The sequence below is a fragment of the Crassostrea angulata genome, chromosome 2, assembly GCF_025612915.1.
Source record: "Crassostrea angulata isolate pt1a10 chromosome 2, ASM2561291v2, whole genome shotgun sequence".
In the NCBI taxonomy this organism is placed as follows: Eukaryota; Metazoa; Mollusca; class Bivalvia; order Ostreida; family Ostreidae; genus Magallana; species Magallana angulata.
In genome coordinates, this window is record NC_069112.1 from 42,990,002 (window position 1) to 43,012,142 (window position 22,141).

Sequence of the window (22,141 nt, forward strand, 5' to 3'; positions counted from 1 at the left end):
TACATAACATGTGTTTTGATGCAAATATTTTCTTCCAAATATACCAGTATGGTCAATTATTATCCACATGTTATCTGTTCTTATAAATGAAGACATTTCCCAATAAAATTGGAAAATGTCTGCACTAAAGTACATGTAACTACTATACATGTGGCATTTCAACACGAACTATAACTGAATTATAATTGATGGGTGATGATTGTTAAATCAATCTAAAAAAAAAAACCTTCAAACTTAAATAACACAACCTTAAAAAGTAAAAAAAATGCGAGTAAAGTGGTGGATATCCTTCGGAACACAGTCAATAGGGGTTTGTAACAAAAGTGTATGCTTGCAATGGTATAATGTCGTATAATAACGTTAAGTATAAATATATTAAGCATGGATTTATTTAACGTATACACATAAATAAAGATTTGACAAACTTTAAAAAAAAAATAAGGCCAATTCGGGTTTTTTAATGAGCGATTTTAGTTTTGATTTAAATCAACTTCCAGAACGGGGTAACCAAGAACTCAGGTTGACTAAATAACATCATGGCGGAGAGTAGAGGGCGAGTTCATCATGCCTCGGGCAAGTACTTTGGCTGGTAGAAATATTGTTCAAAAATATACAAAAATACGCATACCCTCGCGTTCTTAGATTTGTTTTACCATTGACAAACTGTAGTTTTATATATCAATTTATCAACCATGATCAAATGATGACATTTAAAACAAAGAAATATTGCAGAACAAATATAGAGTTTATATTGCAACACAATAAACTGTATACCGAAAAAAGAGTCAAATAAACAGTCAATAAAAATTATATGATGAAACTACGATGCTATATTATCAGATCCTATTGTTTCTTAATATATCCTAGGAGATCTAAATGTCAAGCTTTTTAATGGTGCATACATACTTGAATTGATTATATAAACAAACAGATGCGACAAAAACAATACGTTCTTATTAATTATTACATGTAGCTTTTTCTTATGTACAAAAATATAATGATAAATCTGTCTTAAAAGAATATTATATAGTGGATATAGAGCGAGAGTGAATAGAAGAGTAGGATATGTTGCAGGATATAGAATATAGAAAAGGATATTTTTTTTTCAATTTTGTTATATCAGCATTTAAATGTGGATTTCTTTTCCGATCCCATTGTGATTGCAGTTACCACCTGGTTTAGAAATTTGCCCTACGGCATGTATTATTCTGATCAATACCTTTATTGCAGAAATATCCTATCCAGCCAGGTATACAACCATAGTCACACAGACCATTGACATCATTACATCCATTGCATGTGTCGATGCATTTCTCAGAGCAGTCTCGTCCAAAAAATCCAGGTTGGCAACCTGGGGAAAACGAATAAAAGCATTTTTGTTTGACAGTAATAACATACTAATTACATTTGATCCTTTTATGTATCCTGTTTTTTTACTTGTCCATTTACACATTAATTATATGATTGATTTATGGTTACATTTGTACTCACGTGTTTGACACATATCCCCCATATAACCAGACACACATCCAGTTAAGCATGTACCATTAGTGTGGTCACATTGTTTTAAATCATGACAGTTTCCGCATGTCTTTTTGCATGAGACGCCAAAAAATCCTGTATGACACTCTGAAATGAGTATTGTTTTAAAATTTACATGAGTTGTCTATGTGAATTTTTTTTTCAAATTCTTTATAGGTTCGTTAAACGATCGGAAAAAACCCATCACTCGTATTCTAGATATGACACATCACATGTAAATCTACCAACAGCAAATCGTAAAAAAAAACACATATGTGAAAAAAAGGTTTAATTTATGATTTTAAAAATTTTAGTGAACAAAAACGAATGGTGCTTAAAAATTGATATGTATAAGAATAGAATAAACACAGTTTTGTATACGTCTGTGACTTGTGTGCTACAGTGTAAAGAAATGTTTCAACTATAATTGAATAAAAAAAAAAAAGAAAAAAAAAGAAAAAAAAAACAAAAACAAATAAAAACCTTAATATTTAGTACATTTTTTTTTTCAAAGTTTGTTCATTAAGAAATAAATAGCTGAATGCTGAAATTTATTTAAGCAACTGACAATATGCAGCTATCGGAAATGTTTTACATGCATAGTTGTATTTAGCTTAAGCGAAACAAATATTGAAGACAGCAAAAAATAAAATCAACAGTTAGAAAATTCAAAAAATGTACCTTTATCGCAAAAGTTTCCTATCCAGCCCGGAAGACACCCAGCAGCACATAAACCATTGACATTTATACACCCTAGACACGTTTCCGTGCATTTCTTAATGCAGTCTTTTCCAAAAAAACCAAGTGGGCAAGCTGGTGTTAGAAAAAAAAACCAAATAAGTAATTGATCATACCTATAATTGTTCATTGAAACGTTCACCAACTTCTCTATGTTAACGTTACTCGTTATCATCTATAAACTTTGTTTGGTTTCATATTGATTTATGCATACATGTAATTGTACTCACGTGTTTTACACAAGTCTCCCTGGTAACCATCAGCACATCCAGTTAAGCATGTTCCGTTTGTATGAAAGCATAGGTCAATATCACGGCAGTTTCCACAAATGTCTTTGCAGTCAACGCCGTATAAACCGCTGGCACAGACTTTTTAATTACATTAATGAATTGTTTTATAAATATTGATGATAACGTATAAAAATGTTACATGTATATAATATATCATAAGAAACACGCAAATGCATTTATCATTTACCAGATCGTGTAATTCAAACTAAGAAGTGTTCTTCAGCTACTTCAGCGTTTACTTTGACATTGCATGCTTACTTGTTCTACATAAGTTTCCTTCAAAACCAGCATCACATCCGGTCAAACAAGTTCCATTGAAATTTGAACACTCGTTTACATCGCGGCAGTTTCCACATGTTTCATTACAGCGAGTGCCATACGATCCTTTTGCACATTCTGAAACGGTTGAAAAGCATGTGATGCAAATTACATTGACATCTCATAATTTTCGTTTGGTTGAACTGGTACATACAGTTTTTTTTACCAATAGCTTGCCTGAGAAACGATTTCTATACAGTATATTTTCCTATTTGATAGAAACATGAAATATCGCAAAAATGAATATTGTAAAAGTAGAGAAAAAGGGTGATAAAAACATAAAATTTCCAGGAACAGACAATAGCAAAAAAGATCCGGACTCTATTTTGGCTATTATGGTTTTTTTTCAGGAATTGGTGTCAAGTTTTATTCAAGAAACCCGATATAACTGTTTATGTAGGATAACGGTAAATATTCACCCTAGTTAAAATTCCAATAGTGCACAAACTTGCTGAGAAAATGCTTTGTTTTATAAACATTGCTTTAATCATACTATTAATCCTGATTCTAATTACCTGTAAACAGTCTTTATTGATGTCTTAAAGTTGAATGGGAGTATATTAGGCATTGGAAGCCTTATGATTAATTAAAATACGCCTCCAATTTTAAAGACTTGTACAGGCATTAACAAAATGCTAACAGGCAATAATATGGAAATTTGCGATTATTAGAGCAAAAGCATGGACACATTCATATGTTGAAAGAGTTGTTCATCATGTAATTAGAATACTTATAGCTAACTTGTTCTACTTTTCAGCTTCTGTATACGCATTGTTTTTCTTCATCACTGCGTAGCAACCCCTGCATTGATGTATGTAAGCCCCGCACATTAGATTCACAATAGCATGTGCATTAAATTCATAAAAGCCTGTGCAATTATTTACGTAAACCCATTAAACTGATTCCCTTATCAATTTAGAAGATGTATATTTCTGCTCATAGGCAACAGTTATTCGATTCATCGGAAGAGAAAGTCTAACGACAAAAAGCGCTGAGCTATCCTTAGCGCTTTAAATAGCATGTGCAAAAAATGAAACCAGAGGGTTCTGTAGACAAAATGATATACTAAGAAGCTCAAACAATGTAAATCATCTCATATCTCCATAGTTCTATCTTTCTCTTTTATGTATCTTTATTTTTGTTAATACAGCACTGATCTTTTATTCTTGATATCCCTTTTTAAATGAAAAAAACCCTGATAAAATTTGGAGATTAAATAGCCTACATTTAATATTGAAAAGAAAAATGAAAAAAAAAAAATTAAACTAAGAAAAAGCATCACAAAAACTTAGTTGCATTCTTTAACCACATGTTTTGAAGAAATTGAAACCCGTAAGTAAGCTGTAAGCTGTAAGTAAGATGGAATTTATGAGAAATCATGATAATAATAAAGAACTCATATATCAGTATCAATATTTCTGTATGCCTTGAATTTTGTTCTAAATTTATTTACTAATTACATGTTGATATCAATAAAATGATCATGCCTCATGGGATGCTGATATATAACCAAAAAAAAAGAGCAATAGTTAAGGTTGAGATGGAAGAAGACGTAACCTTATTGAACAATTTCCACTGCTTAAATCGCCCATACCTTTATTACAGAGGTCACCCATCCAACCAGGGATACATCCAGAGTCACACAAACCATTGAAATTATTACATCCTGAACAGGTGTCTTTGCATATCTCCGAACAGTTTTGCCCAAAGAATCCAGAAGGACAAGCTGGATTTTGAAAAGAAACAAAGTTACTGTGTTTATCTTAATGTTCTTTTATTATATACTTTTAAAAAATCATCAATTGTGTCGTTATCAATATCTTTAATCCTATACCCATGTAAACGTGCATATACGTGTGTATGTTATAACTATCTGGTGACATATCTACGTACGTGTTTTACATAAATCCCCCATATAACCAGCACTACATCCAGTTAAACATGCTCCAGTAACATGGTCACACTGGTTCACGTCACGACAGTTTCCACACGTAAAATTGCATGCAGCGCCATAGGATCCTGATGGACACACTGAAATAAATATAAACATAAGGAATACCACAGGATGAATCTTTGCCATTTGTCAACTAAATGATAACTGAATGGTCTGTAAAGTTGACTGAATGGCGCACATCTGCCATTCAGTCACATTTTAGTAACGTTTCAGTCACCATTCAAATGACTGTAGTGCAACGGTCATTAACCAATGCATGATGTAGATGTATATTTATGAGACACACCAACCCCCCATCCACAATACCCCCTCCCCCCGCCAAAAAAATCTCTTAATCTTACATTGTTTGGATCTAAATAGTGTAAATGTTTTCAGATTCGCAACATAAACATATTTTTGGCAGCTGTATTGGATTTAATACGCCAAAAGTCATCAAGACCTATAAGTTGTAACCAAATGTCGGTCGGTCATACGTACACATGTAACATATACAAATATTTCCAGACCTGACAAACTTGTTAACTCAACATTCAGGCTTCAACTGCAACAACAGCCACAGTATCACGATTGATTGATATTAGTTCTATAGATGTTCCGTGTGATTTGATATCTCGGACTCAAATGTTTGCGGCGACCAGCTGGGAATTTGGTAAATGAAAACAATGCTAACAATACAGATAATGTATTGATCATTTAAACACAATCTTTGTTAATAAATTTCACTCCTCATTTTTATCCATTCTATAAATGATGCAGCGATGTATAGCAACTTGGCAATTGTTAATAACAAGTATATCTTGATTCCTACGTATTCTGTATCATATTTTACAATCACTAGATTAATCCTGAAGATCTTCTAACACTATTCCAAGTTTATCATGAACATCATTTATCCTTTTGTATCGTGTAATATGAGATCGGAGCGTGCATGAATACTTTTTCTATCGTGTGTTAATCCTATTCTTTCATACACTCCTTTTTGTATTTTTATTTTTGTTAATGCAGCTCCTAAATCTACTATTCCATATAAACTGTTTTTTTTTTATCCAAATGAAAAAAAAACCGATACTGTTCGAATATCAAATACCGTAGCATTGCAGACATTTTTTATTTAAAAAAATACGCACACACAATATTATTCTATGCAAACATTAAAAAATGTAACTCATACACAACTTGTCATGAATAATGTCAGCAGAAATGTATGAACGCTTGATCGAAATCTAAAACATTATTTTATTTGAAATCAAAAGGGTTCTAAAATTTCAGTTTTAATGATAAAAACGCACATGTATCTTCTCTTTTATTATACACAATTAACAAAACCCTTACAACTTATGCATACTTCAGATTAAAACAAATGTCTCCAAATTTCATAAGCTCTACAAATGCTTTGTAATTTTAGAAAATACGTGAATTACCCTAACACATGCATGTACATGTACAAGTAGAGTTCGTAATGTTTGTCTATTAAAATAATTTCTTACCTAATTCACATTGATGACCTTGGTACCCAGGTTTACAACACTGGCTATAGCCCGTCTCTATGTGACAGTACTGACAGTTGACATCTGGACAGGGAATGGAGCAGTTAGATCCGTAAAACCCTGTATCTGGACATCCTGTACATAAAATGTTTGTCATTACATATTTTGATTATATTTAATCTATTCTAAATAAAATAAGACACAAGAGGCGTTCATTCACGTGACTGTGTATATTTGTATACATGAAAGTTCTACAAGACATTTAACCAGAAACATATTACAGCATTTAGAACAACAGAGTTAGATTCTTAAAGTCATGTTGCTGGACAACCTTTAACAAGTGTTTGGTCAGTCAAACAACAACTCTTGCAATATTCATACACTTTAACTATGTATAATGTGTTTTATTTACACAAACAGGAATTAAAATCGTTTATACATGTATCTGAATTTGTAAGGAAACTTGATATGCGTTTTATGTCATTGTGTGACTTTTGAGAAAACCGCAGGGATTCAAAGGGTTTTCATATAATTGTTTGTGATTGTTAGTTTCATTTATTGACAATAATAATTAGATTAATAAAAAATATGCATAATAAGTACTGTGGAATCATTAAAATTCGTGGGGGCCAATTTTCGTGGATTCCTTTAATTTTACAGGTTCATGGGGACGTGATTTCGTGTATTTTCTGATACTTACAAAAGGAAATATGACATCACAGTCCTAATTTATTTGTGGAGGATGTTAATTCGTGGGTGAGAGGTACCCACGAATTCCACGAAAATTGAGCCACCACGAAATCTAATGATTTCACAGTATTCATAAGACAACTGTTTAACCAAAAAATATGCTCATGTACTTGACAACATTATGTACAGTTTACTATACGTTTCCATAATGATATAAACACATGTAACTGAAGAAAAGTATAAATAAGCATGAGTTGAAAGTATATCGCAGCACTTTTTTAATTCTCTTGGCTAGCTTATAGTTAGCAGATTTAAACCCAGATTTAAACAGCAAAAACTCAGTCACACTAATTATGTATGTGTGATAGACCAGTTATTGGTTTCACCCTGATTAAGCCATTATGGACCGAAAACCATAGCGAAGATGTCATCAACCTAAAAGGGTTTCATGTAATTGGGAATCTTAACACAATGTACAGACATTCCAATAATGCATTGATGCTAGAAAACCCAATGCATATCTACTACATATACATGACTAACATGTAACAAATTGGGAGAATATAAAATCGCGAGCGTGGAACTTTTCTCCCTATTTCATGTAGTTCTGAACTCTCAGATAATAATGGCGATATTTTTAAATCCGCAAATGGTGGTTCTTGCGATTTTACGCGGATATTAAGTTCTTGCGTTTATTTAGGAATCTACAGTATACTTTGATCTCATAATGCACATTCCCCGTACTTTTTGTCTGAACGCAATCTATTGACAGTCTTAACTGTGCTGCGTATCTCTGAATTGTTTTCATTTTCTTGGCTAGCTAGAAGTATAACAAATTAAAAAACCAAGACACACTGGTGATGTGTGTGTGTGTGTGTGTGTGTGATAGACCAGTAATGAGGTCCACCCTCATCAAGCCATTAGGACCGAGAATCATTGGCCAGAGACGATGACTGTCATCAACCTAAAAGGGTTTTTATGTAATTGAAAATCATGACACAATGTACAGACATTCCGATAATGCCGTGAAAAGCCAATAGATATCCACTACATGACTAGCACACAACTCCGTCTCTCGTACTCAAGTACTCTGACCTCAGAGTTGAACAATCTACAACAACAATAACAAATGTTATTACTATATTGTCATGTTATAAACCAAAATCTGATTGGTTAAGACGCAGCTGATGATCCGATCTATTACACTCAGCCTATAATGCCTTCGCTTCGGTTCACAATGGTTTTTGCGGGGTGTCAATTTCAACTGCTACCTTTTTTTTTAGGGGGGGGGGGTCTTTCTAGAAAAAATAGGCACTTAAAATAATTGAAAAGAAGATTTAATAGTCTCATTACTGATTTATTCCGCAGGGTCTACACACTAGTTTTTTTTTGTCTTATGTTTTGACAATAAAGGTAAAGGTATGTGACCAAATATGAAAAATATTACAACATTTTTCAAAGGTTGTTCAAATTATAAAGAACACTAATCATACACCTCTACTTCACAGAGGTCAATATTTACATAACTCTCATAACCAACAGGGTAGACAACTCCAGGTAGTCTCTCTCTCGTTGTAGTAGATGACATATTGTCCATGAACAAAACAGTTTGCTGTGAAGACAGAAGGTATTCTGTATTTTGTGGAGTTGTTGTCCTTGAAACACAACATCCCATGTGATCTATCAGTGGTTTTGAAAACATACACGGATAAGCCAAGTAAATTGCTACTCAAAACAACTTACTGATTTTTTTTAAAAAAGGGAGGGGGGCAAACATTCAGAGGTTAAAATAGACACTTTAAATGACTTGATGAAAATTGATAGATTTATTTCAATCAACAACACTGTAACTTTATTGATTTATTCTACAAGGTTTGCACACTGTTTTATTGTTCTATATTCTGAAAAAAAATGTAGATATGTTACCACACATGAAACAATTTTCAAAGGTAATTGGAATAAAAAATACCGCTTACCATACACTTCTACTTCACACAGTAAACTGGCAACATATCTATTATGACCGTCAGGGTAGACAACTCCTGGTAGTCTCTCGTTGTAGTAGATGACATATTGTCCATGGACAAAACAGTTTGCTGTGATGACAGGAGGCATTGTGTGTATTGTGAAGCTGTCGTCCTTGAAACACAACGTTCCCTGTGATCTACCCGTGGTATTGGAGACATACACAGAGAATCCAAGTAAATCCTCTGCTATGTACGCCCGAAACATGGAATCTGTACAAAACGTTATCGATCCAGTGAAAAACAAGTTTATATGATTCTTTTTTACAATATCAACTGAAACATTGCCAAATATCAACTGCACTCTAGGTGCAACATATTACACATTATCCATGCATCTATCAATTAAAATAGTTATATAGTTTAACGCACACTTACATGGAATATACATTTGCAAGTTTCATATATCTGTCGTTTAAAATAACAACACCACCATTTTTTATTATGATATCAAATATAATGGTGGGGTCTAAACTATGAGAATTCTCTGAGAAAAAAATATAGTCACGTATTATTAAACCATCTCTATATATAAACAGAATTATGATACCGTACTTTGAACATTTTAACTGGTATTTAACTAACAACACTAGTCGTATACCATTGTGAATTAAAAGTACTGGACAAATATGGAATATCAAGAGTAATATAAAATGTTCAGCAGCTATTGTATATGTTTGTCGTTAGAAAGAATTGTCAGGGGAAAAAATACATAATTTAAACTTCCTTGTATAAAACTATATACGTTTTTATGTCATAGTGATACGATCCTGCTAACAAATTGGAATTCAGTCAGTGTCATATATTGCATGAGAGAGTGTGTGGCAATCAGGGCGGTCTGAACCCTCTCTTAAAAGCTAAGCACGTATAATCCAAACAGTAAAGAACATGACAAGGCACCTAACGCCTTCTTGTTTAACTAAATATCACTTGAAACCTAATAAAAACCTTGAGGTACACTAGTGAAGATAATATTATTATTAACCGTGGTGGGTAGATAACATGAAGCATTTCTTAAGTTAATCTAAAATTCCTAATTCCTTTTTATATCGGACCCTGGAGACACTTCATATGATTTAGAGTAGCTATACATACAAAGGTTTCTTTATCGTGCTAGTGCCTTCTTTAACACAATGTCTTATATTGTAAATCATTGGTTTGTTTTAATAAACACCAGGATATTTGTGCTATAGAGATCATTTTCAAGAATAACATATACCTAATTGTCGCTCATAATTCGAAAAAAAATATGTTATTAACAGAAGGTTAAACTATAATCTGACCATTTAGTGTCACTCTAAAACACGCCAAGAAGTATATCGTGATTGTAAGAATCATCTCTTTACATACAGTAAATTTATCCAGTCGCCATGTTAGTGATGAATAGATGTTGGAGACTGTTTGTGTTAATCTCCATATAGGGGGTTAAAGTATACTCAAGTACAATCTGAAAAAAAAAGGTTAACACGAAAACTTTCGTTTGATTTCTATGTTGTCTACCTGCTATGATTCGATAAATCGCAGTTTTAGGTGAGAGATAAGTCTGCTTTGTTATAACTTTGCCCAAACTGCTGTCGTTTAATTTTGATAGCAATGGACATTTTCGTTATTACACAATCTTTATTAAAGAACATTCAATGCTATTAATTGCTAATAAACTATTGAAAAATAAAATGCAACAATAGGGAAGAAAAATGGAATATTATCATGTAACGAAAATACCTTCATCAAAACTTTCAAAATCCACAGTTTTCAGGAAAAACGTATTTAGTATATGTGTAATTGTGGTGTTTCTCAAATATTATTTCAAATCATGTTACATTGCAAATGTGTGAGTAATCGCCACGTAACTGCAAAGCATACCTCAAAAGACTCTCGGCATATCATCTCATTTAAAACCATGAACAAACATATCTCTAAAGTGAATTAAGCAAACTCTTGTATTCAATGTCTAATGTTCTCTTTAAATTGTAATTTTAATTTAAACGTTGTAAATGTGTTTGATCATTTGTTTCAGTAATTGTCCATGTTCATTGCAGCCCTTGAAACAGTTTAATGTTCTCCAGTTTCTAATGCACTAAAACCAACAACACTTTTTTTTTCGGTATTGCATCTTTCAAACTAACAGGGGAAATCATATTACGATTTAATAATCTGATAAAACCCAAATGTTATCATGTTGATTAAAAACGTATATGCGTGATGACAGTTTACACTACAGAGGCTATCATTTCCAAAATACATAATGACTGTGACTATACCGTTATTGTCCGTCCTGAAGTAGATAGTGATGTGATGAATACTGTGGATGCTGGTCAGGTTTACCCACCAGGTGGCGGTTGTTGAGGCCCATGATACAGCACATTGACCTCCGTTCAAGCTTAGGTTAGATTTACGTCCGTCAACAGCGTTACTGGCGTTATACGTGTCCTTACCGTCATATCTGTAATCACCTGGATTGAATTGGAGTTGTTGGTACGCTGTTTTATTGAGGGCAACGTTAACTGTCAACAAACACACATCCCCATATAAACAGCATTATTTACATTTACAAAATTGAGTGGGTTCATGTAAACTAACATTTAATTTTCAGTGATCTTCATAATCAAAAACAATTAAAGTGGGATTTTATTTGATTTGTCCTAACAGTTGTTGTCATTTCATTTAAAACAAAGACTAATCTCATATATTTTTTTTTTTAATAAAAACCGGAATGTAGCAAAAACATTATTTTATATGAATAACTCTACTGAACCATAATTAAGGATGTTATTTTTTATCTTAATATATTTATCTAAAATATATTTATCTAAAATTGTTTTTTAAAGCAATGTATTTCGTTATTAGAATGTAAATAAAGTTTGTGAAAATACCAAACAAACAGTATTTAGAAAATAGGTAAACCAAATAATCCAACTTATATAACATACTAGTGATGAACAATACAGTTAGATAACCGCCTCAATTAGAATGCTGTTTATGTAAAAGGGAATATTACACTATATGCTAGCTTTAAAATTAAATTTCAAATGACGATTGCATTAGATGCATGTAAACTCACCATACGCCTGTGAAATCGCACACTATCATCAATAAAACATGAACAACATATAGTAAAGTTTAATTATACTCTACAACGTATATAATTTTGCTGGAATATATATTTCACAGTTATCTTTTATGCAGAAATTAATGAAAACAAATACCGGATACAAAAACGTCAGGTAATATCGAATTAGCATTATGAAAGGATTGGCGAGGGATCATGAATGTTTGAAGAGATTGCCCAAGTCACCAGTGGTCTCCGGTGACTTAAACTCAAACGTTATATAAAAGCACCCTTGAATATGTAAACAGTACTTGCGACGCTTGTTAGCGACACACGTTCATAGAATCTCTCAAAAAACCTATTTTGATGTGATTTTTTTTTAGTTTTGATTTACTTTCTATAAAAAATAATAAAGGTTCACCATCCCTAGCACATGATCTATGGCCAACATTGACCACTGTCCAAGCTCAGGTCAGATTTACGTCCGTCAACAGCGTTACCGTCATTTCTGTCGTCACCTGGTGACAGAGGGTACTGCTGGTATGCTGGTTTGTTAACGGCAACGTTAACTGTCAACAAACACACATCCAGCACATATATTACACATATAATACTATCAGATGTGGTATAAAAACATGTAAATTTTGATATTATTTCTCAAACAGAGGAATTAATTTTTTTTTCATTTATGTATTGGTCCTTTTTTTTATTATATAAAATGCAATTCAGTAAAAGAGATTTACAGAAAATTATGAAGTCTAAATACACATAAACATCACGATTATATAAATAACATGTGACATTGAAATTGTTTACACAGTATACATTCATCCATATTGAGCGTTACAAATGTAAATACATGTACATGCATTTAGGTTGTAAAATATATTAATATACTTTAATGTTGAATACATAATACAACGGGTAACATAACGAATTGTTACAGGCGCGTAAATGATGGGCGTACGGTTTGCTGTAGAAGTCAAGTCATTTCTATAGAAAACGGTAAATTTTTCTTTAAAATTAGGACATTTTAGTATAATAAAATAAATAGTGCCTGTTGGGGGGGGGGGGGGGGGTACGCGTCAGTTGGCAATGGTTTTCTCGGGATGTTGATTTGATTTGTTACCCTCCAAAACAGGCACTATTTATATATTATTGATAAGCAGTATATGTACATATCCGTCTTGATTAGAATGCTTTACACTGTACGTTAATAAAAATATTACAATCAATGAAAACTATTATTAAATAATATAGCAAAGTAAGATGACATCATGAGAATGTAATCTTACCATAAGCCTTTGAAATCGCCAAAAGTCCCATGTAAAAAATCACAGATAACATAGTTATAAGCGATTGCATAGAGTGAAATTTAATTCATCTACAGCATATAGTAACTGGCCGGGAGTTATATTTCATAAACACTATGATACAGGAAATAATGACAGGAAACAAAAGTTTAGCACGAAATCTATAGAACCGAAACATATTATCAGGATTAAATAACTTTAAATAACTTAAAGATGCCTTTCAAATTTATTAACCTTAAACAGAAATTAACATTATTTTTTTTATAGAAATCCAATATATTGATTTTGAACTTAAAGTAGCTAATAATTGGAAGATGTCGAAATAACAAATGCTCATCTACATAGTGCAAAATAAAAATGAAATCTATCTTCGTAGAATTCTAAAAGAAAAGTAATATTGAACATGTTTAACGTCAATGAAAATAATTATACAACTTCAAGAGAGAGAGAGAGAGAGAGAGAGAGAGAGAGAGAGAGAGAGAGAGAGAGAGAGAGAGAGAGAGAGAGAGAGAGAGATAGAGAGAGAGAGAGAGGAAGAGAGAGAGAGGGGGACCTCTGTGAATATTGATAATTACTTTGTAAGCAATCTGGACTTAAACATATGGGTATTATTTGCAGTAGCTAGTTAATCGTTCTGAATGAAAAAAGCTGACAGATACATTGGAATCATTAAAAGTCGTTGGGGCCAATTTTTTTGGATTGCTTAAATTCTACAGGTTCGAGGGGACGTTATTTTGTGTATTTTAGTATACATGCAAAAGGATTATGACTTGATAGCCCTAGTTTTATTACTTCGTGGGGGTGTATATTTGTAAATGAGAGGTAGCCACGGATTCCAGGAAAATTGTGCCACCGCAAAAATCTAATGATTCCACAGTACTCTACTTTTACAACATGCAATATGATTTTTTAAAATTAGAAATATCTCTAATTAATAATTCGATATCAATAATGTTTATTTCATTCTTTACAGGTCTAATCTGATTAAACTGATAAAGTCATTTGGTAATATGATCTGTTTGACTGTGTCATCGTTTTATGAATTTCTTATTATAAGAAGTATGTTTGATAACGATTAGATTCCTTTATTAATTATAACTTTTTGATACTAACTTATCCTTAAAAACGATATGGTCGCACAAGCGTATTATTCTAAGTTGTCAAACATCGCAGAAATCTCAAATCATTCCTTGATTATGAAAATGATTGATGATAAAATAGTATACTAGCTCTATAGTTGTGCGACAGCTAAGTACTATTGACATTCTGGACAGGCTTCTAGTATCACTGTCTTCTGTATTCTGGTTACTAAAAATGACATCTTAGGGCTCTTTTTTATTTAAACCAAGCCATTTATGCATAGGTTTTCCATAAAAAAGGAGAAAGCTCGAATTGCTCACACCCCAAAGAACAACCCAGCTTCTTTTCAGTCCTGTTTTATCAAGACCACAACAAGGGTGGATGTCTGGTTATGACATCGATCAGCTTGAAGTAAGCTCTCAGGAAAAAGCTAGAAAGCAAGTATTAGTAATTGTTTTACTGCAAATGCAAGGTGTTGTCCGGTGCAAGCCCTGTAAAAATGTCTCAGTTTGTGATGTGCAAAGGATCAGCCGTTGTTTTGTTACAGGTCAAGAAGATCGTTAAAAAGATAAAAAGAAAAAAAAAATTCTAAATGTTAATGAGTCTTCGTCAAAATACGACTGAATGATATTTAAAAACATACTAGAGTCTAGAAATATGATGAAATGTAAAACCATAAGCCTTTGAAAACGCCAAAAGTCCTATGTAAAATATCACAAAGAACATAGTTATAAGCAAATGCCTAAGGTGATGTTAAAAATTAGCTACAACGTAGAATAACTGACCGGGATTCCTATTCCATGAACACTTTGATACAGGAAATAATTACAGGATACAAATGTTTAGTACAATATCTATGGAGCAGAGAGAGAGAGAGAGAGAGAGAGAGAGAGAGAGAGAGAGAGAGAGAGAGAGAGAGAGAGAGAGAGAGAGAGAATGTCTGTAATTGTTAGTGTATAATTCATAAGTAATCTGAACTAAAACATTTTAGTATCATTTGCAGTAACCAGTTAAATATTCTGTATGAAAATAAAGCTTACAGATTCTAGACTTGTAAACATGCGATATGATTTTCCCAAAATCGAATTATCTCTAATAAATCTATGTTTAGTCCATAATCAATATCTTATTCGGCTTATTATTATTGTCCTTATTGAAATATTTTTTTCTAAATAGTACATTGAGTGTTTTGACTATTTTTCAGTTCTTTAAGCTTTCATCTTATTAAATTGTTGCATAACCAGTTATGTATATAAGTATATGTATATGTACACAAAGAATTTAAAGAGCATAACCAGATCACTGTTTCGCTTGTGAAAAAAAGTGTATGTTTAAAGTTTGCCTTTTGTGATTTTTTTTTACTTTGGATTCAGAGCTCATCTATCTTTGCGTAGTAAAGGATTTAGATACGTTATCGGGATGTGTACAAATAATGTGAGCCTATTGTTTCCACGGAAAATAAGTGTGCATTGAGCAAAATTAACGTCAAAAACATTAGATGGGAAATCAAATGCACAACCAATTACGTTACTTTTAGTCACAAATGTTTTTAAAGATATAATACAACGTGAATAACATTTTAATACAATATTGTTTCAAATCGCAAAAACGAACTTGTATAAATAAAATTTAAGGGACAAATACAATAATAACTAGTCACGATCTCGTTGCGAGCAACGAGTGGGTCTTCCGTCCGATTTTTGAATAGATTAGATTAAACTTATAACTTCAAAGATAAAATCGTAGATCTAAGCGAAAAATAGTAAAAAAAAAACGACTCTATCGACTGAGCTACTCAGACTCTCGCTTCAGAATTTTGACGCTTAATTTCTCAAGAATGCCTGAATTACCTGAAAGCACCTTGTTGCGTGCAACACGTGGGTCTTTCGTTTGATTTTGAATTGATAGGGTTCAGTTAAACTGTTGACATTTGGTATGATTTACTATCATATTAACTTCCTTTTAAACTAATTTTCCAACCTACACTGCGAACTGCAGATTTCCAGAAAACGTCATTTTTAAACTTCAATATCTCTGCAATGCGTTGTCCGATTTTAAAACGGTTTTCATTTTTGTATTCAGTACAAAAGTGTCAACAAAATGCATATGCTTTAAAATTCCAAAAATCGAAATATTAGAATCACTTCCGGTGACGACCGGAAGTGACGGACGACCTGCTCATATTAAAATTTGATATGTTTAAAACATATTCTGATGGAAAATAAAATTGTAGATTATTTGATTTAAAAATGCTGTTTGAGCGGACCGGAAGTGACGGACGATGGTAGTTTTACCTGATCGGCCCTAGAAATTCAAAAATCTACAATTCCTGAAACTTTCAATTTTCTATCTTTAATCGTTTTTGCGAAAAAGGGAGGACAAGATTACTTTTTACAAATAGAAAAACAAATATAACGGCCGGCCGGAAGTGACGTCATCAACAAAAATATGCATGATAAAAGACCTTGATATTTTGTATTATTCGTGAAATTTTCATAAAAATCCTTTGTAGCATATTTGAGATATTTGAGTTTTAAGAAAAATGTTAAGAAAAAAAAGAATAATAATAGTGAAAAATAGAGAAAAAGAAACCTAACAAAAACAATAGGGTCTTCCGTTGGAAACGGAAGACCCTAATAATTTTCTTATCATGACCCCGTCATTAAGGTAGCTAAACACAGTGTCGTATAAAATCGACGAGGGTTTTCCCCAGTCGAAAGCATGATGGGTAGGGATTTTCTTGCTGTTTGTATGCGCTATACATGAACTATTTTTTTTTTATTTATTATACAGATATATATGCAACACGTGTTTACAGCATTTTTTATAGGGGTCAGTTTTGTTTGACCCTTCATGTGATGACGTCGCGATATCGTCGTATAGAAAACTGTGTTTTACACCCTTAGATATATCAGAATAATACAAGTTTTTAATTTGGTTTTGATTTTTATTAACGTCATCATTCATGTGAGGGTCGTCTTATTACTAGAATTTTATTTTTAATGCAATTTATTTCCTTGTTTAGTTTATTTTAGTAAGCAAGTAATTCAACCAGTATCATTTAGTTCAAGTTTAGGTCTGACGTACATTTTTTCTATTGCATTTTGTTTATTCAATAACATCTTTGTTTTTCTGTACGAGAAGGGTTTCCAGCAGAACTAAAGTAGACCTTTTCTATTGCCTATCTAAAAATATTAAACCATTTTAGACAAATTACTAATGCAACAACATAAAATAATGTCAAACAGGCATACAAACGACACGTTATTTAAAGACCCTTTTATAAGTTTTTAACTTAAAAAAGAAAACAAAATGAAATGAATTTTTAAAAGTAATAGATAATTCATGATATTTCTAGAATGTATTAAAACATACCCAATTGATTTTAATTAAAAGCAAACTAAATTACCACTTACTTTCAATAATCTAAAAAAAAAAATTTTGCTCATTTTAATTAAGCAATCCCTGATATAGACGTCAATATTTCTAGACATCACTATGCTCCTTGTTCAGTTGCGTGCCCGGACTAGGTCGTATGGTGACAGTCGGTTCGACGTGGCCAGTTCTACATTGTGGAACGAACTTCCCTAAATCTTGGATAAGAAGACAATTTTATTCGTTTTAAAAAATGATTAAAAACTTATCTTTTCAGCAAGGCGTATCCAGAACATTCTTAAGTAATTACACAGTTTAAACTTTATTTTATTGAGTACAGAGACATCACAGCATTGATTTTTACATGTAAACAAAATATATGCTATATAAGTATGTAGTTTTAAAAATTTAGTGTATTTAGGTATCTTATTTATGTTCTTAGCTTTTTATGTCAATAAGTTTTATATGTACAGCGCTATAGAGTAATTTAATATAAATTATATATGGCGCTTTATAAATTTTGTTTAATAATAATAAATAATAATGATTTTTTTTAATTTGCAAAAAAATGACTTTATATTTCACAGAGTATGATCATTAGCGTTCAGAAAACGATAAACCAGGTAACACTTTTTGGATAATTAAAAAAATCCAGGAAATATGAGAATAATTTATAATGTTTTCAAGCATCTAACAACAGGATATGGTTCTAATTAGCAATTACGCACAATTTGATTCTAGGGAAACTAACCTGACATTTTGACGAAACCGCAATTAATGATTGATTGGATTCAATTGTGCCATATGTGAGGCAATCTCTCTCTCTTTATCTCTCTCTCTCTCTCTTTCTCTCTCTCTCTCTCTCTCTCTCTCTCTCTCTCTCTCTCTCTCTCTCTCTCTCTCTCTCTGTACGTTTGACTAACCGTCTAATGAAACCAATTAGACACATACAATATACTGGAATGTGCATCGATGATTTATATTATTATATAAAAAAAATTTGCAGACACTTGGTAAGAAGAATTAAGAATTTACAGCGGCAATCTGAATACGTTTTTTTTTTATTTATGGATTAAAATTCTATTTCAATAATTTTTTCACATTCATTAAATCATAATGGATTTATAGTTTTCTTTAATCAGATTCGTTGGTTTCGTTTGTTTCGTTCCGATTTTGGGTTTCGTTTATTATACCCCCCGCAAACAAAGTTTGGGGGGGTATACAGGAATCACCTTGTCCGTTTGTCCGTCTGTCTGTCTGTCTGTCTGTCTGTCTGTCCTTATGTCTGTGCAATCGTGTCCGGTCCATATCTTTCTTATGGAGAAACATTGGAAGTTCTTACTTCACACAAAGATAGCTTATGACCTAGGGGTGTGTCATGACCTTGACCCAAGGTCATTCGGGCAAGGTCAAGGTCACTGGCAGAAAAAATGCAAAATTCGTGTCCGGTCCATATCTTTCTTATGGAGAAACATTGGAGGTTCTTACTTCACAAAGAGATTGCTTATTACCCAAGGGTGTGTCATGACCTTGACCCAAGGTCATTCGGGCAAGGTCAAGGTCACTGGCAGAAAAAATGCAAAATTCGTGTCCGGTCCATATCTTCCTTATGGAGAAGCATTGAATGTTCTTACTTCACACAAATATTGCTTATGACGTAAGGGTATGTCATGACCTTGACCCAAGGTCAATTGAGGAAGTTTAAGGTCATTGTTTCGAAAATGCTTAATTTTGTCTGTGTCATTGCTTGTATTAATGGAAATATTATAAGCTAAAATTTGACACAAAGCTTGCTCTTCTCAGGCCACATAAAATTATTTTTAGATTTTCATCCCCGTTTCTCTGAAAATGGCCTGCCCCGATGAAATTTTTATTTGGAAAAAAAAATTGTTGAAAAAAAATTCGGAAAAAAGCGGGCTCAGTATACCAATAATTCAAAATGTTTAAATATTAAATGGCTGCTTGACATGTGGATTTTGTTTGATTCGAGTTTGATTTGAGTCATGGTTGTTCAAGGAAGGATGCAAATGTCCTCATGCATTAACAGTTAACTTAAAATAAAATGGAATTAAAGGATAGAAATTGGTTTGTTTACTCCTATTAGCATTAACAGTTTTAAAAAATAGAGCAGTTGTTATTTATAGAAAATGGTCAGTGAAATAGATTCATCCAATATTTTCTATAATAGCAAAAATACACGCGTTATGATTTTTTTCTTAGCGGGGGCTATCAATTGTGAGCTTGCTCACAGTACCTCTAGTTTTAGTTTTGTTTCGAATGGTTTTTGTTTCGTTTCGATTTCGTTTCCATCTTAACAGGTAGCCATTCGACATTACCTAGATGTTGTGTATCGAATATCGGCATTACTGGGCCTTCAAAGAAAGGATTGTAAGACCGATATGTATATCTTCTGTCAACCAACACCTTGTCTACAGTAGTGATTGCGCAATGTTGAGAACTAGTAAATTTTTGCCTAAAGTTAAGCAGTACATGGCAATGCCCGACGGCACAATTTTCTATCTATACTGTGATCTTATCTACCTTTTGCGGGTTAATCTGATAAATGTCTTTCAAAGGAGCAATATTTTAACGGTAAAATGTCCGAACGTTTCTATAGCTTTCGGGAAGACTTTTGGGGAAATTCTCTCTCTGTTTGCTTCTGACTATATTGTATTTGTGTCTTACTAGAATTTTATTTTTAATGCAATTTATTTCCTTGTTTAGTTTATTTTAGTAAGCAAGTAATTCAACCAGTATCATTTAGTTCAAGTTTAGGTCTGACGTACATTTTTTCTATTGCATTTTGTTTATTCAATAACATCTTTGTTTTTCTGTACGAGAAGGGTTCCCAGCAGAACTAAAGTAGACCTTTCCTATTGCCTATCTAAAAATATTAAACCTTTTTAGACAAATTACTAATGCAACAACACAAAATAATGTCAAACAGGCATACAAACGACACGTTATTTAAAGACCCTTTTATAAGTTTTTAACTTAAAAAAGAAAACAAAATGAAATGAATTTTTAAAAGTAATAGATAATTCATGATATTTCTAGAATGTATTAAAACATACCCAATTGATTTTAATTGATTTTAATTAAAAGCAAACTAAATTACCACTTACTTTCAATAATCTAAAAAAAAAAAAATTTGCTCATTTTAATTAAGCAATCCCTGATATAGACGTCAATATTTCTAGACATCACTATGCTCCTTGTTCAGTCGCGTGCCCGGACTAGGTCGTATGGTGACAGTCGGTTCGACGTGGCCAGTTCTACATTGTGGAACGAACTTCCCTAAATCTTGGATAAGAAGACAATTTTATTCGTTTTAAAAAATGATTAAAAACTTATCTTTTCAGCAAGGCGTATCCAGAACATTCTTAAGTAATTACACAGTTAAAACTTTATTTTATTGAGTACAGAGTCATCACAGCATTGATTTTTACATGTAAACAAAATATATGCTATATAAGTATGTAGTTTTAAAAATTTAGTGTATTTAGGTATCTTATTTATGTTCTTAGCTTTTTATGTCAATAAGTTTTATATGTACAGCGCTATAGAGTAATTTAATATAAATTATATATGGCGCTTTATAAATTTTGTTTAATAATAATAAATAATAATGATTTTTTTTAATTTGCAAAAAAATGACTTTATATTTCACAGAGTATGATCATTAGCGTTCAGAAAACGATAAACCAGGTAACACTTTTTGGATAATTAAAAAAATCCAGGAAATATGAGAATAATTTATAATGTTTTCAAGCATCTAACAACAGGATATGGTTCTAATTAGCAATTACGCACAATTTGATTCTAGGGAAACTAACCTGACATTTTGACGAAACCGCAATTAATGATTGATTGGATTCAATTGTGCCATATGTGAGGCAATCTCTCTCTCTCTTTATCTCTCTCTCTCTCTATCTCTCTCTCTCTCTCTCTCTCTCTCTCTCTGTACGTTTGACTAACCGTCTAATGAAACCAATTAGACACATACAATATACTGGAATGTGCATCGATGATTTATATTATTATATAAAAAAAAATTTGCAGACACTTGGTAAGAAGAATTAAGAATTTACAGCGGCAATCTGAATACGTTTTTTTTTTATTTATGGATTAAAATTCTATTTCAATAATTTTTTCACATTCATTAAATCATAATGGATTTATAGTTTTCTTTAATCAGATTCGTTGGTTTCGTTTGTTTCGTTCCGATTTTGGGTTTCGTTTATTATACCCCCCGCAAACAAAGTTTGGGGGGGTATATAGGAATCACCTTGTCCGTCCGTC

At 32.2% G+C, this 22,141-nt stretch overlaps 1 protein-coding gene across 1 annotated transcript; it reads right to left on the minus strand.

The window, feature by feature from the left end:
* Positions 1 to 1,178: 1,178 nt before the first annotated feature.
* On the minus strand, positions 1,179 to 13,418 carry LOC128174363 (cell death abnormality protein 1-like). Its single transcript, XM_052839930.1, has 12 exons — positions 13,367 to 13,418; positions 12,598 to 12,640; positions 11,284 to 11,465; positions 8,975 to 9,235; positions 6,309 to 6,443; positions 4,761 to 4,898; positions 4,462 to 4,593; positions 2,808 to 2,945; positions 2,490 to 2,627; positions 2,203 to 2,334; positions 1,492 to 1,629; positions 1,179 to 1,351 (listed from the first exon to the last, which is right to left on the minus strand). The coding sequence occupies exons 1-12, from the start codon at positions 13,416 to 13,418 to the stop codon at positions 1,179 to 1,181; spliced, it is 1,662 nt and encodes a 553-aa protein (XP_052695890.1).
* Between the last annotated feature and the right edge of the window lie 8,723 nt (positions 13,419 to 22,141).

Excerpts from the sequence above, each read along its gene's own strand:
- LOC128174363 (XM_052839930.1), bottom strand. The coding sequence starts at position 13,418 with ATGTTATCTGTGATTTTTTACATGGGACTTTTGGCGATTTCAAAGGCT. Across the intron at positions 6,444-8,974 it reads GTGTGAAGTAGAAGTGTATG|GATGTCCAGATACAGGGTTT; the intron begins GTAAGCGGTATT and ends TTTTATGTACAG. Across the intron at positions 2,946-4,461 it reads GGGTGACCTCTGTAATAAAG|AATGTGCAAAAGGATCGTAT; the intron begins GTATGGGCGATT and ends CAACCGTTTCAG.